At 58.3% G+C, this 17,992-nt stretch overlaps 4 protein-coding genes across 4 annotated transcripts; all 4 read left to right on the top strand.

Moving 5' to 3' along the window:
• Positions 1-1,853: 1,853 nt before the first annotated feature.
• EHS24_008365 (uncharacterized protein) lies at positions 1,854-3,305 on the top strand (the record flags this gene model as incomplete). Its single annotated transcript, XM_028623681.1, has 1 exon — positions 1,854-3,305. The coding sequence occupies one exon, from the start codon at positions 1,854-1,856 to the stop codon at positions 3,303-3,305; it is 1,452 nt and encodes a 483-aa protein (XP_028475655.1).
• A 1,073-nt stretch (positions 3,306-4,378) lies between these two features.
• Positions 4,379-6,969, top strand: TMA20 (translation machinery-associated protein 20; the record flags this gene model as incomplete). Its single annotated transcript, XM_028623680.1, has 4 exons — positions 4,379-4,458; positions 5,730-6,113; positions 6,433-6,783; positions 6,933-6,969. The coding sequence occupies 4 exons, from the start codon at positions 4,379-4,381 to the stop codon at positions 6,967-6,969; spliced, it is 852 nt and encodes a 283-aa protein (XP_028475654.1).
• Positions 6,970-8,859: 1,890 nt separating this feature from the next.
• EHS24_008363 (uncharacterized protein) lies at positions 8,860-9,548 on the top strand (the record flags this gene model as incomplete). Its single annotated transcript, XM_028623679.1, has 2 exons — positions 8,860-8,870; positions 8,951-9,548. The coding sequence occupies 2 exons, from the start codon at positions 8,860-8,862 to the stop codon at positions 9,546-9,548; spliced, it is 609 nt and encodes a 202-aa protein (XP_028475653.1).
• Positions 9,549-10,829: 1,281 nt separating this feature from the next.
• POL2 (DNA polymerase epsilon catalytic subunit) lies at positions 10,830-17,839 on the top strand (the record flags this gene model as incomplete). The annotated part of the gene is made up of 9 exons (XM_028623678.1): positions 10,830-11,219; positions 11,261-11,356; positions 11,399-12,019; positions 12,055-12,260; positions 12,298-12,589; positions 12,630-13,511; positions 13,645-15,939; positions 15,989-17,723; positions 17,775-17,839. The coding sequence occupies 9 exons, from the start codon at positions 10,830-10,832 to the stop codon at positions 17,837-17,839; spliced, it is 6,582 nt and encodes a 2,193-aa protein (XP_028475652.1).
• Between the last annotated feature and the right edge of the window lie 153 nt (positions 17,840-17,992).

Below are 17,992 nucleotides of genomic sequence, written 5' to 3'. Positions count from 1 at the left end.
TCCACCTTGTGTCGCGTAGCGTTAATCTATCTACGAGGCAGCTGCGCAGCCGGCGACCCCGAGACTCGGGTTGCATTTTGTCACTGTTGTTGGGACTGTTTTGACCCGTTTGACCGCTTGGATTCAGGCAACGTGATGGACCGTCGGACGCGACAAGATTTAGAGCTCGGCGTGTTCCCTGTGGTTGTTCCTGCAATGGAGGACCCTGGCGACTCACTTTGCAACCCGTGGGGTGGAACATGTCGGCGCGCTTGGCTGACGAGTGAGGCTGGCGGAGCCGCAGGCCGCAGGTCCATACGGGAACGTGCACACTGGTGTTGGTGTGAGCTGTGTATGGGTGTGCTGTGCGCTGTGCAACGGGTCCAACGGAACATGGCTCACTACATCTGTCCAGAAGTGTGGGATGGTGGGTGTGTCTGTGTGTCCCCCCCCCCCCCCCCCCTGCATGCATGTGCTTTAGAATGGCGCGCGCCTGGCCACGACGGTGAGACGCGGGTGCACGCCCAAGGATGCGCAAATATAGGACAGATCTCCCAAGTGTGCCATTCCCCGAGGAATGGCCGCCACACGCCAGCGAAATGAACGCGAGAGCCGGCTGTGATCGCTGTGGGTGCTCTGGGTGCGCGAAATATGCACGCAGCGACCCAAGAATGCACCACCCGCGCCAGGGGGGAGACGCGCTTGTCCTTTGTTGCTTGTGCGGGAACGCTGGCGCATTGGCTGATGGCGCAGGCGGCCAGAGATCCAGAGAGAGCCATCGGGAGCGCACTAAGGGAAAAAAAAGGGATCCACCGTGTCATGACCATTTCATCACCCGGTGCGCGCGAGGCACGGCGTCTACGCGCCTGCCTTCAATGTTCCCCTGCCTAGCCGGTCCGACCGGGGGGACGACGAGGAGGGGGCCACGCCACCCAAAGAGTACCACAGTCATGCCCAGCCAGCGCCAGTGAGCGCCAGTCAGCCAGCCTCCTCCCTCCCTTCCTTGGCCCCCTGGTGCACACACAGCCTGCGGCCAGCCAGTCGCACCCGCCTCCCCCCCCATGCACACCCACACACACAGTGTAATAGCTGGCCGCATCCCTCTCAATCCTTTCCTTTCCTCTCTACCCACCTCAATCCTCCTCACTCTACCTCCTCTCGTGAGTACCACCACCACAAGGCCACCATCCACCATCCTCATCCCTCCGGAGGATGGTCAACATTGATGGTGTGCCTCTCTAGCGTGTGCACGGTGTGTCAAAGAGAGCCTGGCGCTGACAATGATCCCCCCTTGCTTTTGCGTTTATCTCCACCTTCCTCCCGGGCAATCAATCCTTTGTTCTGCACACTCCATCCCTCTCTCCTCCGGAATGCACACACACACACACACACACGTCCATGGTTCCTGGCACGCACCCATCACGCGCGCAACATTACCCCCAACCCCCTCGCACTCTCTCTCCCATTCTCTCGCTCTCTCTCTCTCTCTCTATTTCTCTCTGTCTCTCATACACATCAACCTCCTCCTCGTCCGCCAAACCCTCTCCTCCCTGTCACCCTTGCCACCCCCTCTACCGCTGGCGGTATTACCCATCATCCCCTTGCACCACACCCGTTTCATTCACCTTCCTTTTCTCCATTGTTGGCATCAAACCCCCCACCCCCCCACCGTCCTTGACCGTCTCCCACAACCCCCCGGTCTCCTGTTCTCTCCACCCAACTACTCTCCCAAAAACAGTCTCTCCCCTCGACGCCGGACGTCACCTAGGACTCTCTTTCGCAGGTCGAATCAAGCGCTAGCCGCAACACCCCCAGTGTCCTCATTCTTTCAACCCTCCTAGACAACAATCAACCCCGACTACAACACTCACACCATGCACATGCGCACTCTCTGTCTCCTCCTCCCCATCCTCGCGGCGTCGGCCCAGGCGGCTCGCCTTCCCTTCCGTCGTGGCCAGGAGCCCGTCAACAAGGCCGAGATCGTCACCCCCGAGCAGCTCGCTGGAACCAAGTTCCTCGAGCAGAACGAGACGTTCCTTGGCCGCCGCCGTGTCGCCCCCGTTACCCAGCGTCGCCGGGTGCGTCGCCGTAAGGGCGAGTCGACCACGTCGTCAGGCTCTGCCGACTGTGGTGGCTCTTCCAACTCGACTTCGTCGTCGGCCTCTTCGGACGACTGGTCGCCCTCTGCCACTTCGACCGAGTCGGCTCCTAGTGAGACCGAGTCGTCGTCGTTTATCGGCTCGGGCGGCTGGGCCACTCCCAAGAACGAGACTACGACCACCACCGGCTACAACAGCCAGTCTACTGCTGCCAGCTGGGGCGAGTCGAGCTCTGCGACCGGCGAGTCCTCTTACTCGGCCACTTCGACCTCGAGCGCAAGTACCAGCCAGTCGACCTCTACCTGGCAGCTCGTCGACACCATTGCGGGCTCCAACTTCTTCGACTCGCAGTACTGGACCTTCTGGGACTACTCGGACCCCACCCACGGCGACGTCAACTACGTCGACTCGGCCACCGCCTGGAGCGATGGCCTTGTCTCCATTGACTCGAACAACCGCGCCATCATGAAGGTCGAGACCACGGCTACCGTCTCGAGCGTCCGCAAGTCGGTTCGTCTCCACAGCAATCGTGTCTGGACCGGTGGTATGGTCCTCATGGACGCCTACCACATGCCTACCGGTTGTGGCACCTGGCCCGCTTGGTGGCAGAACGGCCCCAACTGGCCCCAGGGTGGCGAGATTGACATTCTTGAGGGTGTCAACACCAACACTCAGAACCAGGTCTCGCTCCACACTGGTGTCGGCTGCACCATGCCCACCGACCTGTCCAGCGGCATGTCCGGTACCATCACCACCGGCAGCTGGGACTCGTACGACTGCTCGTCCACCAACACTGGCAACCAGGGCTGTGGTGTCATGGACACTACCAGCGACAACTCGTACGGCACCAGCTTCAACAACAACGGTGGTGGTGTCTACGCCCTCGTCTGGGTCACCACTGGTATCTCGGTCTGGTTCCACCCCCGCGGCTCGATCCCCTCGGACATTACCAACGGCTCTCCCGACACTTCCAACTGGGGCACTCCCATCGCTCACTTCCCGTCGACCAACTGCAACATGTACGAGTTCTTCTACGACCAGTTCAACATCTTCGACACGACCCTGTGCGGTGACTGGGCCGGCTCGTCGGGCTCGTGGGATTCGTGCGCCGCCTCGACCGGTTACTCTACGTGCTCGTCCTACGTCCAGAACGAGGGCGCCGCGTTCAGCGAGGCCTACTGGGCAATCAACTCGGTGACATACTACAACTCCACCAGCCTGGTGTAAGGTGCGAGGGACATAGTACTCCATAGGCTTTTGTGCAAGTTCTGGAAGCTTGCAAAGCAAAACACTCCTCGATGGAGCGCATGCAATACACTGGTGTATTATTGTAACATTGCGAGACGTGTGGGGCACAGGAAGGGGGGGGGCAAGGAACGAGCGGTAATGGGCCGCTGTGGCGCTGCACGCACGCGAGGTAAACATTGCTGAAGCTGGAACGCCAATGTGACGTGAATGGAACTGAACGGAGAACTGAATCCAAAGGCTGACTTTGTCAAAGCTGACCGCGCGAGGCACTACGGCGTGTCACTTCCACTCCCCGTGGGCACATGCATCAGGCATGCCAGGCACACAGTACAGCCAGCTATCATCGATACAGCCTTGAATTGTTGAATGCGCAAAGCGTGCTCACGAGAGTGGTCGATCACTGCACACATGCTGTGATCAAGTACCCATTAGGGGGCGACATCAAACGCAAAAACAATGTGGGCGGGTTCGAATCTTTGAAGATTCGAACCCTAAAGCACCTTCTCTCATCGCCAGTCGCCGCGGTCGCTACTCGTGTCGATAATGGTTTGTCGCATCCTCAGCTTGATCACACTGCCCGCATTCCCGGATAGCCAGTCGAATGGCCCTCGAATTGTCGGGCCTCGGATTCGTATAACGACAGGGCTCAGTGTGATTAGCATCATCGGATGGGGGTTTACTCGGAAACCACGCAAACCATTCGATTGTCGATATTTTCTGGGTTTTCGAGCGGTTATGAATTTTGCACCCGCATTTCTGGGACCGGGCCCGCCCGCGGTCGTTCTTTTGCCCCCCTGGTTATACATTTGCTCCCGCGGTTTGTTTTTGCTCCCGCGCAACAGCGTTTGATCCCGCCGTACACTTTTGATCCCGCGTTATGCCTTTGCTCCCGCGTTTTTTACTTTTGCTCCCGCCCCTCACGGTGACCAGGACGGTTAATGTTTACGCTGTTGATTAGGAAGTAGATTAGGAAGTGCTAATGTTTCCCCAGGATGGTGTTTACACGACAAATGCCACACTGCCAGTGTGCATTGTCACCCCATGCAGCCCTCATGAGCACGCACCGCGCCCACGATCCGCACATGACCATGGCGGCAGGCTCGTACTTTGGCGCTTGCCCCTTCATCCGCTGGTGAGTTGGCGAGGATGAGGGGCGGAGGCGGCGGAGGAGGCATGGGAACACCAAACACCGGACAAAAAGGTAGATTGGCTGGTTGACTGGTTCGCTCCTCCGGATTCGAACCCTGGGTGTCGGTCGCCCACTATCCTCCTTCTTGTAGTCCTCTTGTAATCCCCTGGTTGTTCCTTCATAATTCCCTTATACAGTTGATCTTGACCCCCGCCGTAGGTACGGAGTTGTTGGGATTTGATGCCGTTTAGCGCCCGAGACCGATGGTCTTAAGCTGGCAGTTTGTCTTTCAGAAGAGGATGGGGATGCATAGACGTCTACAGAGCTGCTTATATGCACACAGAAGGGAGGCCCGAGCACTACAGAGAAGCATGAGGACAATGAAGAAGCAGAAAGAGCAGCATTGGTGCGGTACCCTCGTTCTCCGGTCAGCTCGGTGCCACACTGCAGTGGCGCAAGTGGTTACGTAATCTCAACAGGAGCGAATGCTAGCTACTGAGCGCCGCTTACAATTAGTCCTACGGCATGTGGTTTCGTCGAGTCTTGAAGCATCGATAATCATAATCGGGCTAATCGTTGGGAGCACCATAGTGTCAACGCCATCAATACTTGTAACTGGGTGCAACCGCACAAACCAGTCCGGTAACGTAATTGCATAGTTTTGTTTTTTTCAGTGCAGCTATGAACGTGACAATCTCGCCTGATCATCTCGAAACCCGTTCATGTGGCTTCGTTCTATACACCTTCTTTGCAGCACGCCGGCTTCACAAAAATCATACACAATCTCCCATGTGTAGCCTGCACCTTGACGTGGGTCCTGTCCCAGTACGGGAAAGGTCAGTGCTAGTGGCGTGCGTTCGGCTTCGGCGGACAAACGTCATCCCAGACGCTGTACGCCAACAGCTCCGCGTAAACTCCCAAATTGTTGTATGACGCTCCACAGAACCCCCGCGCGACTTACAGGCTGCCGTGTACGAATGTCAGCCGACGGAGGACGTTGTCGCTGCAGACGAGTGATGCCACACCCAACACCCAAACTGCACCACTGCCTGCTCCATTCGCGGAAGCAAAAGCGGACAGGTACGGATGTCCGAAAAATGATGGCTTTGCTCGCGACGATCCGTTGCTTGCAGGTGATCAAGTGGTGCAAAGCAAGCTCGTCTAGATCCAACCCTCACCCGCGCGACGCACCATGTTCAAAAAGTACGCTCTCGACACACACACACACACACACACACACACACTTATGGGGTATACGCACTGACGCATCCCAGGTTCAGTCCCAAGGAGGACGTCTCGAGCTCGACGTCGCTCAAGTCGTCGGTCCAGCGCAACATCCGCAGCTCGCTTATCGCCCAGCTGCCCCTCCTCTCCGCGCCTGCGTTCCGGGAAGGCGCTGCCGGTGCCGACGCCGACGCTGCTGCGGCTGCCGACACGGCTACTGCTCCTCCTGCTGACGAGGAGGTCGAGGAGGAGACCAAGGGCGGCAAGGGCAACAAGAAGGAGAAGGGCGGTGGCAAGGGCGGCAAGGGCAAGGGCGGCAAGAAGGGTGGCAAGAAGGACAAGCATGAGGAGCCCGAGGAGGCCGAGGACGAGGGTGTTGTCACGGTCCTTGACGAGATTTGGCCCAAGAAGGAGCCTCTGGGTCTTACCAAGTGGTGAGTGGTTGGTTCGATGGTTGGTCCAGGTGGAGGCGGCGCGGTTTCATCTCGCCTGGCTATCCCTCATCTGGGGCCAGGATTTTGCGAAGCGGGCATCCCTGTTACGTTGTTGGGCTTGCCTGGTTAGCGACGGTCTTTCCCAAGCCGTGAGGCCTCTGATGGGGCTCTGAGGGAGATGGGTTTGCTCTACTCGCGATGCGCGATCGTCGCTGTTCTCCGGAGAACGAGCTGTCAAGGCCACCATCCGTCTGCAGCTCTTGCACCTCCTCCACCTCACGATTGCACGCCTGTCCCGACCCCAACTGACTCTCCTCAGCCACGACCGGATAAGCATCTACACTGTCAACCAGGTGCCTCTCTACTTCAACCACTTTGACGGCCCGTTCATCCCCACCCTCCGCCTGCTGCACAAGTACCCGGACATGCTCCCGCACGTCCAGGTCGACCGCGGAGCGATCAAGTTCCTCCTCGCCGGCGCCAACATGATGGCGCCTGGCTTCCTGTCCAAGGGTGGTGTCCTGCCAGAGGGTCTGGCAAAGGACGCCATCGTCGCCATCCACGCCGAGGGCAAGGTCCACGCGACGGGTATCGGCAAGATGGTGGCCAGCACTGAGGAGATTCGCAAGACGGGCAAGGGTGTTGCCGTCGAGGTCATTTGCTGGGTTGGGTGAGTACAGACAGACCTATCTTAGCCGCAGACACTGCCGCCACAACATTCTCTCCTTTTTGCTTTGTTGTGGGGGACGGGATGATGGGCCAACCAAGTGCTGCCCACTTGCCGCGGACGTGGGACCCCAGTTTTTGCTGACGCCACAGTGACGACCTCTGGAAGGTGCAGACGATCGGCCTGTAGAGGCGGGGGGCCACACTGCTAGACGACGACTCTGTATGCATGCAAATAGATCATGAGGAAACTGTGGGGGCCCAGGACCTGGACCCCAGCCATGGTTTAAACGGGCCGCTCCGGGCCAAGCCCAGCGCCGCGAACGGCGTTCAGCCCAGCGAGCCTCCCAGCGAGCCCGGTCCGGCGCCTGGCGTAGAATGGGGCCCGTTGGGCCCGCTGGGGCCGGCGCGGTCCCGTGAGATGCAGCGGGTCCGCAAGATGTGGGTGATTGAACTGACCTGAGCGGGCGAGCCCAATGGGGACGGACGGTGGGCAGCAAAGGCCTCTCATGTGAACAAACCCGCACGTCGCACACTTTTCCATGCCTCGCGCCATGCGGGATGTGTGTGGCACGATCGAAGGAAGATTGTGATCCCACCTAGAAAGTGCCCAGGACGTTCCGATGGTCCGAAGCCGTCTGCAGCCGGCCTACGGCACCGACGGAGGGCGGCAGAGGAACGACGAGATCTGGAAACTGCCTGGACCTTGTTCGGTGGTCTCAGCTGTCAGGTGTGTCCTCCTCTGACGCCGCCCCTCCCGGCCACACTCGGCGCATTTTTGGATATGCCAAGCCAGCCCTGGAGGCCTGGTCGTATGGTCGTATGGTCGTATGGTTTTCGTTCGCTTGGGCCCACACGCGGAGGACGCAGCGCTCGCAGTCAGAACCGCTCTTGAAGACGACTACCACAAGTACTAGCGACGACTCTTTTGCAGATTGGCCCATGCTTGCCAGCAAGTGAGGCCACCATGTGCATCTGGAACACATGTGAACGAGCGTCATCTGGAGGATCCGCTCGCCTGTGTGGGTATGACAATTTGGGTTTTCTGCTCGTCATCGTGACGGATCGAACGGACGCAACGTGCAACGTGGGGGATGTATGTGTGTATCACGACGCTGCACCGACGAATGACCATGGCCTTTCAGACCCGCAGGCACCGGCGGTGTCACAATATCGTTCCGTGAGTGCGAATGATTTTCTATCTTTGGGTGTCTTTCCGGTCCTATTGACTGACCCGTTTGCCTGTTTAACTGTTTTGGGCCGACATTGAGGGGTACGTCATGTTTAGCATTGTGAGTGCATGAGAGTGGCATTTCGGGTTTGGATGCAAATGGGTGTGTGGTATATATAAATGGGAGTGTGGCTGCTCGTCGGGAAAGCCGCTTTGTGTGTCGGGTGAGAGGAGGAGTGGCGGGGTGGGTGACAGGAGATATCAGGAGATCAGGAGATCGGGAGATGGACACACCCCACACACACAGAAAGCAGCTCCCACCAATTGATGGATATCGCGCAACACCTGGCTGGAATGAGCGCAGGATGAGTCCGGGATGGGTCCAGCAATGAGGGTCCAGAGGATGGAGGCCCCTCATTGCACCAGATAATCGTACGTCGTACGAGCTGCAGGCGGATGGATGCAGAGGGCCAAAGGGGTTGTTTTGCAGAGGCGTGTGACTCCCACTCCCCTCACTTTCCCCCCTCTCCGCCCAGTCACGCCTTGCGGGCACTTCTGCCTTCTAACCGCCTTTCGGACAAGCCCCAGGCACAACCCACCATCCAGGAAAAACAGCCCGATCTCAGGTCCCAGAAACCTACCTGAGCGTCGCTGCTGTGGTATGTGCATCGATGGGGGGGTGGGGAGAAGACGGGGGGCAGGTGCATCCATCTAAATACATCGCTCTGCTCTCTCTCAAACCACTTTCCTTCATAGACAGACCATGCTTTAAGATACACCAGCATCCCCCCCCCCCCCCTCTTCATCTCCTCCGCCAGCAACACCCGTCGACCGGCTCGACTCTCTTTTTGTCCATTACATTTTATCGCTCTCATTCATTCGCATATCGGCCGACAAACATTGACCACTATGGAAAAGAAGTGAGTTTTGGATCCCCCAGCCACCCAACCCCCCCGCCCACCCCCCAACCCATCAAACAGCACAGGCTAACCCACCACAGTTCTTTCAAGCCCGCTGCTCCCAGCATGCGCTCCTCCCATTCTCGCCGTCCTCGCTCTTCTCTTCCTTCGTGCTTTGGTAGCTGCTTCAGCAAGGCGTCCCAGTATGACGCTCTCGACGACGGTACACCGCCACCTACCGCGCCACCTGCCAACCTGCGCCCTGCACTGGTCCAGCAGGGCAAAGTGGCCACACGACCGCAAGCAACATGCACCTTTATCGAACCCGCCACTACCGTCAACCGTGTGAGCGCGCGTCCTCTGCCTCCCGTCGCCAGTCGCCGTATCATTGCACCCCCGTGCTCCGCAGTCGGCTCCAAGGTTGCGGCCCGCCGCGTGCCCCGCTCGTCCCTCCCCTCCGAAGTCCTTGCCGAAGAGGACGAGGACGTCTACACGGCCCGCTACACCGCTCCCAAGTCGGACGTGTGGCTGTGCTCTCGCCCAACTGGCAACGCGCGGCCTCGCAACGCACCCGTCTTCACCCGCAGCTGCAGCGACAGTTCAGACTCGAGCGTCGAGGAGAAGACCTACATCTCGTCCCACTGCGCCCGTAACCTCCGCAAGTCGCCTAGCACACAAGGCTTGACTACCAGCGAGTAACGCCTTGCTCCCCCCTTCTCGTCTCCTGCCCCTCGCTTCCTGATCTCCCTCGCATCTCCCTCGCCTCCTCCCTTTGTCCTCGGTCTCCAATTGGTGTTCCAGTTTTGTCCCACATCCATTGCACTCGCCATCAACACACGCTCGCTCCACACACCCATTGTCAACACATCCTCTTTTTACATAACCACCCATGGCTTTATTGAACAGTCCATAATGTTTTTACGTCCCAGGCCGCCCAAGTTGTCGCCCTGCTAGTCCTCATCTAGCCCCCATCTAGTCCATCTAGTCACTGTTATACGCACATTGATGCACAATTGTAACCCCCCACGCAACGAGCAGTCAGGCAGTCAGGTGGAGCACAGCAAGTGGCACAGGGAAGGCCAAGCGGGCTCGCATGGTGCCACGGTGGCTATTCAACCCTGGTGCGGAGCTGCCTTGGCAGGATAAGCAAACATTGCACATTGAAATGGTGGGCAATTGGGCAATGTCGGCGAACGTTCTTTCCCGCGGGCCGCTTGGCTGTTCATCCCGCAGGCTGGCTATTTATGGGTTTATGTGCGCGGCGGAAGGAAGACGGGGCTAATGCCAAGGGGTTCCTGTACGTCCACAGCACCTGGGGGGGTCGAAATTAAACGCCGCGTCAGCTGGAAGCGATGCCACTGTGACGTATGGGGTCGCCTTCACCCCTCCAAGAAGCAACCCCCGCTTGGGTTTAGAGTTGGTGTGTGGAATTTGACGAGCCAATTTGGTATGCCGCTGAAAGTAGCTGAATGTGCCCGCGTGGGAGGAAGAAGACGACCTTGCCGCTCAATGGAGGAAGGAGATGGCCCATGAGACATTTGTCCTGTTCTCTTCGCTTCAAAGAAGACAACAGTGAGTATGTCTCAATGACGTTGCTTGACACAATCGCTCTCTTGCACGTAGCAAAACAAGCCCACCAAACGGTGTATTGTGGCGATACAGTTACGGACAGTTGCGACAGAGCACTGTTTTGTGCTGGAGAGAAGGCACGCTTGTGGATTTATACACTCCCCCCTCCTTCCACACCGGGAGCATATTGCCCGGCGGGAGCATATTCACAGGGTGTGCTCGGAGCCCCACGCCGAGACACAAACTCAATGTCGCGACGCGTTGCCTTTCGCGAGCGCGTTTTGTGTCCTTTCCAGCCTCATCACAGTCAACTCATCCTACGACCCTCACATCTCTCATCCCCATCCCCCATCCTTCCTCCCCCCCTCCCTTCCCTCCCCCTCTCCCCCCCTCTTCCTTTCGCCTCTCACCATGTCCTTCCGTGGCCGAGGGCGCGGCCGCGGCGGCGGTTCAAAGGGCAACACGCGCTTCACGGGCAAGCGTGCTGCATTCCGTCCAGGCGGCGGCGGTAACCGACCAGCACCAAACCGCGACGACGACGGCACAGCACTGCAGGAGCGCTTTGAAGAGACCAAGGTCGCCGACGAGATTGACGACAAGCTCGGTTTCTGGCGCTTTGAGAGTAACCTTGCGAACGGTGACTCGCGCGACGGATGGCTGGTCAACATGCACCAGGCGCTGGTACAGTCCGATATCCATGCTAGCGGACTGGCAGCGGTCGACTACTACTTTATCCAGGATGACGGCGGCATGTTCAAGGCGACGATCCCGTACCAGCCGTACTTCTACGTTACCTGTCGAGTGAGCTTTCTTGCTGATTTCGTTAAAGCTGACAAACACAGGGAGGCACAGAGACAATTGTGGAAGAGTGGTTGATTAAGAGGTTTGAGGGAGTTGTCGTGCGAGTGCAACGAGAGAAGAAGTGGGACCTCAGTGTCGTGAGTTCTGGAGTCATCGTTGCACTGTGAGCTGACAGGCAGCCCAACCACCTGCTTTCAGCACCACCAGTCTTTCTCAAGATCTTCTTCCACAACACGCAGGACTTTCAGAACGTCAAGAGGGAACTCCTCCCCCTGGCAGTAGCCAACTCGGCCAAGTTTACTGCTGTCGATGCGTATGCCGACGTCGTTGGTGCCGAGAACGCAACAAACGCGGCCAACGGCGATGGCCAGGAGCGCGCCTGGGGAGAGGACGAAGATACCCAGAAGCGCAAGTCTGAGCGGGAGCCGGCAGACTGCATCATCGACATTCGCGAGCACGACATTGCATACTACTTGCGAGTCGCCATTGACCTCGACCTTCGTGTCGGTCTGTGGTACAATGTCAGCTCGACCATGGGCACCATCAAGATGGAGCGCCTCACAGACCGTGTCAAGCGTGCCGAGCCAGTCGTCATGGCCTACGATATCGAGACAACAAAGCAGCCCCTCAAGTTCCCCGACCAGCAGACCGACCAGATCATGATGATCTCGTACATGATCGATGGCCAAGGTTATCTCATCACCAACCGCGAGATTGTCGGCGAGGACATTGAAGACTTTGAGTACACACCAAAGCCCGAGTACGAGGGCGAGTTTACAATCTTCAACGAGCCAGACGAGGTAAGCTGCCGTGTTTACATCTCAGCTGACATCAGGCGGCATTGATACGACGCTGGTTTGAGCATATCCAGGATTCCAAGCCAACTGTCATGGCCACCTACAATGGTGACAGCTTCGACTTTCCGTTCGTCGACGCCCGTGCCAAGATCCACGGCATCAGCATGTACAACGAGATTGGATTCCGACCAGACAACGAGGGAGAGTACAAGTGCCGCGCGTGTATGCACATGGACTGCTTCAGGTGAGCTGATCGGTATGGTGCACAGCTAACAGTGCAGATGGGTGAAGCGTGACTCGTATTTGCCACAGGGCTCTCAAGGTCTCAAGGCCGTCACAAAGTACAAGCTCGGCTACAACCCCATCGACCTCGACCCCGAGCTCATGACGCCGTATGCCATTGAGCAGCCCCAGAAGCTTGCATCGTACTCGGTTTCCGACGCCGTCGCCACCTACTATCTCTACATGAAATACGTCAACCCCTTCATCTTCTCGCTCTGCAACATTATCCCTCTCAACCCGGATGAAGTCTTGCGAAAGGGCTCTGGAACGCTGTGCGAGACCCTGCTAATGGTGAGTCTCACGGTCACTCTGTTTTATGCTGACCTTTCAGGTCGAGGCCTATCAGGCGCACATTATCATGCCCAACCGTCACGAGGACCCACATGGTGTCACGTACGAGGGACACTTGCTTGCCTCGGAGACCTACGTTGGTGGTCACGTCGAGGCCCTCGAGGCTGGTGTCTTCCGTTCTGACATTCCGACCCACTTCAAGGTCGCCCCGTCGGCCATGCAGGAGCTCCTGGACGACCTGCACAACGCTCTAAAGTTCTCCTTGGTCGAAGAAGGCAACGTCAAGTTGGAAGACGTCGAAAACTATGACGAGGTCTACGACGAGATTGCCAAGGCTCTCATCCTCATGCGCGACGAGCCCAACCGCGTCGACCCTCCTCTCATCTATCACTTGGATGTGGCTGCCATGTACCCTAACATCATGTTGTCAAATCGTCTTCAACCCGATTCAGTAAAGGACGAGGCGGCGTGCGCAGTCTGCGACTACAACCGACCCGACAAGGTGTGCGACCGTCGTCTCGAGTGGGCCTGGCGTGGCGAATACTTCCCGGCCAAGCGTGACGAGGTCAACATGGTTCGCTACGCTCTCGACCAGGAGCTCTTCCCGCCCAAGTATCCCAACGACCCCAAGCGCCGTTTCACCGACCTGCCACAGGCTGAGCAGTCGGCCCTCATCCACAAGCGTCTCGGCGACTACTCGCGCAAGGTTTACAAGAAGACTCACGAGACAAAGGTCGTGACCAAGACGGCCATCATCTGCCAGCGCGAAAATTCCTTCTACATCGACACTGTGCGCGCCTTCCGTGACCGTCGTTACGAGTACAAGGGTCTGCACAAGACATGGAAGAAGAACCTCGACAAGGCGTTTGACGAAGGAGGCGCTCTCCCCCGCGGTCGACGAGGCCAAGAAGATGATTGTGCTGTACGACTCGCTTCAGCTTGCGCACAAGTGTATTCTCAATTCGTTCTACGGATACGTCATGCGTAAAGGTGCTCGCTGGTACTCGATGGAGATGGCCGGCATCACCTGTTTGACTGGCGCCACCATCATTCAGATGGCCCGCCAGCTGGTGGAGCAGATTGGCCGTCCTCTCGAACTCGACACGGACGGTATTTGGTGCATGCTTCCCGGTGTGTTCCCGGAAAACTTCACCTTCAAGCTCAAGGGCGGCAAAAAGTTTGGTATCTCGTACCCATGCTCCATGCTCAACCACCTCGTGCACGAAAAGTTCACCAACCACCAGTACCACGAGCTGGTCGACCCAGAGGCGGGCGTCTACAACGTTCGCAAGGAAAACTCCATCTTCTTCGAACTCGACGGTCCTTACAAGGCCATGATTCTTCCCTCGTCCAAGGAGGAGGACAAGCTCCTCAAGAAGCGCTATGCCGTATTCAACTTTGACGGTTCCCTTGCGGAACTGAAGGGTTTCGAGGTCAAGCGTCGAGGAGAACTGCAGCTTATCAAGATCTTCCAGTCTCAGATCTTTGACAAGTTCCTGCTGGGTTCTACTACCGAAGAGTGCTATGCTGCTGTTGCCGAGGTGGCCGACCAGTGGCTCGACATTCTGCAGAGCAAGGGCTCGAGTCTGGACGACAATGAGCTGGTCGAGCTTATCGCCGAGAACCGCTCCATGTCCAAGACCCTTGCCGAGTACGGCAGTCAAAAGTCGACTTCGATCAGCACGGCCCGTCGTCTCGCAGAGTTCCTGGGTGAGCAGATGGTCAAGGACAAGGGTCTCTCTTGTCGCTTTATCATCTCGGAGCGGCCACACGGTGCTCCCGTCACTGAGCGCGCCATCCCGGTCGCCATCTTTGACGCCGACCCGACAGTCAAGCGCCACTTCCTTCGCAAGTGGGTCAAGGACGCCAGTCTCATCGACTTTGACATTCGTACCATCCTCGACTGGAGCTACTATACCGAGCGCCTCGGCTCGGTTATTCAGAAGCTCATCACCATCCCTGCGGCTCTGCAAAAGGTTGCCAACCCAGTCCCTCGTATCCGCCACCCGGACTGGCTGTTCCGCCGTGTCGCCACTCGCGAGGACAAGTTCCAGCAGCACACCCTCACCGACATGTTTGCCAAGATGCGCACCAAGGCCGCAGACATGGAGGACTTTGGCACCAACAAGACGGCCAACAAGCCCAGGATGGCGGTTGTCAACAGGCGTAAAAAGGCCAAGAGCCCCGAGATTGAGGAAATCGCACCAGACCCAGAGGTCGACTACCCTGGTTACATTCGTGTCATGCGTAAAGTCTGGCGCAAGAACCGTCTCGAGAAGCAGCGTCTTCGCAAACAGGGTATCCGCCAGGACTTTTCGATCTCGTCCATGATCCGGACACAGACTGCCAACCTCGCTGCACGCCAGTGGGACATTATCCAGATTGCAGCCACTACTCGCCCCGGCGAGTTCCTCCTCTGGCTCGCGATCGACACCACTTTCCAAAGCGTTCGTCTCCGTGTTCCTCGCGAGTTTTACCTCAATTTCAAGTCGATGCCAGGTGACGACACGTTCTCCAGCCGCTACGACGTCGCGTCCGTTACGCGTGTTCTCCCTCGTGGCCAGGCCACGCGTCACCTGTATCGCGTTCAGGTCGAGGAGGGCCTGTTCGTCGACGGCGAGTCACACTTCTCGAGTCTGATCAACAATCCCAACATTGACGGCGCGTTCGAGTTGCAAGTGCCACTCATGGTGCGCGCTCTCCTCGCCCTCGGTACCGCTTGCGGTCTCAAGTCAACCTCGCTCAGTGGCCTGAACCGCGGTCTCGACAAGGGTTTCGACCTTGCTGAACTGGAACGTCCGGGCGCCAGTGTCCTCCGCCATCGTTACCTCAACGACGGCAAGAACCTCAAGTACCACTTCCTGTTCCACGCCACCGTCAACTCGCGCCACCTCATCGGTCTCTTTTCACCTACAGGTCCAGCCAAGGTTTACGTTGTCGACGGCGCTCGTAACCGCCAGCAGCTTCCTAACCCAGCACGCTGGTACGCCGAGCGCGTCGCCAAGGCTGCCCCCGGTATCTTCACCTACCCCGAGGAGCTCGAGTGCGCCACAAGCTACTACCCTACCGAGGCGGGGGCGATGCGTCAGCTCATCAAGGACCTGCAGGCGATTCGCACAGGCATGAATGTCATCGCCCTGTGCTCGCCCTTCGAACACGCGCACTACCAGGCCCGCCACGCCGTCTTCTCCGAATTCCCCTTTGTGACCATTCGCACGATCAAGGACGAGGAGCCTTCGCTCATGTGGCTCGTCACCATGGCGCGCCGAATGGTGGTGCAGTATCTTCGTCTCTCGGCTTGGATCGCCGGACAAATTGAGATTGCCGCGCACTACGACGTGCCTATGGGAGTGAGTCGACTCGGAATACAAAATGCGAGCCATCAACTAACATGAACAGAACCTCGGCCCTGACCCTCCCACTTTCCTTGCCGATCTCGAGTTTGCCCGCCGTCTCAAGGACCAAGACATGGTCCTGTGGTGGTCGCAGTCGCCCCGTCCCGATCTCGGAGGAGCAGAAGAGGACGCCAACGGCAGCGACGAGCCTGTCGCGCCACAGATTTCGACTCGTGGCTGCTACTCGTCGGTTGTGCTCGAGATGGAGCTCGCGGACATGGCGATCAACGCTGTCCTCCAGTCGGCCTTGGTCAACGAGATGGAAGGCAGTGGCACAGGTGCCCACGCCTTTGGCACGGCTTCCCACAACCTCGACGAGTATGCGCAGGGTACGGCCAACGCGAGCGTCATGCTCGGCGACGCTGTTCTCTCCATCCAGACCTTTACCGTTCTCAAGAGCATGGTGCGCAGCTGGTTCCTTGACAAGTCGCGTGCCCACGTTCGCGGCATTGAGGGGGGTCCCGCCGACCTTGTCATTGACCAGTTCTGGCGCTGGATCAGCTCCAACTCGAGCTGCATGTTTGAGCCGGCCCTGTATCGCTTCCTCCACGGTCTCATGCGCAAGACTCTCCTGCAGCTGCTTGCAGAGTTTAAGCGTCTTGGAACGCAGGTTGTGTACGCAGACCTCAACCGCGTCTTCCTACTCACGTCCAAGCCAGACGCTGGCAGCGCGTTTGCCTTTGCAAAGTATCTCGTCACTGCTGCAAACTCGCACGACCTGTTCCGCCACATCGTCATCGACGTCACCTTGTTCTGGAACTACCTCGCCTGGATGGACGTGGCCAACTTTGGCGGTGTCCGCATCTTCCCCGACGAGGCTGGTACCGGCCTCCCGGCTCCCAAGCAGTTTGAGATCAGCATGGACTGGAACATTCAGGCGTTCCTTCCTGCCGAGCTCCAGCCCATGTTTGAGCGTCGTGTCGCCGACTATATCTACGCCCTGTATACGGCCAAACGCAACGCCACCGACGGCCGTGGTCCGCTCAAGCCGGTTTACAACCTCAACATTGAAGCGCCGGGCGAGGCGGCTCCTGCACAGACCAACCCGGCAAAGGTGAAGGAGCAAGCTGCCGCCGCCAAGGCAGTGTCCACCACGCTTACCCGCAAGCTCCTGGACGACACGTCAAAGATCAAGCGCCGCCACGCGACTGCCCAGGCCAACGGTGACGACACTGCGCTCGCGTTCCCCAGGCTTCCGGGCGCGGTCGCGGCCAACCAGAAGACTGAGAACGCGGCCTTGGCGTTTGTCAAGGATGTGTGCGAGGTGTACTCACTGTCCACCGATCTCCTTATCGACGTCCAGGTCCTCCGCCGCAACTTGCTAGACCTCGTCGGTGTCCGCGAGTTTGCCCCCGAAGCCGCGTTCCGCAACCCAGGCGAAAGCCTTACCGTGCCCATGGTCTCGTGTGGACGCTGCAACGCCATTCGCGACGTCGACCTCGGCCGTGACCCCGACTGCTTGCCCAGCGTCAACCAGGCAGGCGAGGCCCAGGCCCCACCACGCGACATGTGGGCGTGCCACAAGTGTGATGCCGAGTACGACCGTTTCGCGATCGAGCACCCGCTCATTGACATGGTTTCCCGTATCGTCACCTCGTGGCAGACCCAGGACGTCATTTGCCAAAAGTGCAGCCAGAGCAAGAGCGATAACCTGGCCCCCACCTGCCACTGCGGTGGCGCTTTCCGTCCCTCCCTCAACCGCTCCGAGCTCACCAACAAGCTCAAGATGATCCAGAGTGGTGAGTTGGGCCGGAGTTGAGCTACCCCCCTCGCAGCAGCTGACAATTCAGTTTCCCAGTACCACAAGCTTACCATGACCGGCGAGTACGTCGCCGACGTCCTCACCCGCTGGTAAGCGCACACTTCAAGACCCGTTTGGTTAGATTGGGTCTTTCTTTTTCACTGTATAGACCTTGTATTTCGTATCATGATGCTGCATGTTCTTTCTACGGACAAGACGGAAACGGGGGTAACCAAGTGCTTTGATGCGGGGTATGTTGTAGGTGAT

This window comes from Apiotrichum porosum (genome assembly GCF_003942205.1).
Source record: "Apiotrichum porosum strain DSM 27194 chromosome Unknown scaffold_7, whole genome shotgun sequence".
NCBI lineage: Eukaryota > Fungi > Basidiomycota > Tremellomycetes > Trichosporonales > Trichosporonaceae > Apiotrichum > Apiotrichum porosum.
Note: the sequence above shows the minus strand (reverse complement) of the source record. Positions and strands in the feature narration are given on the sequence as shown.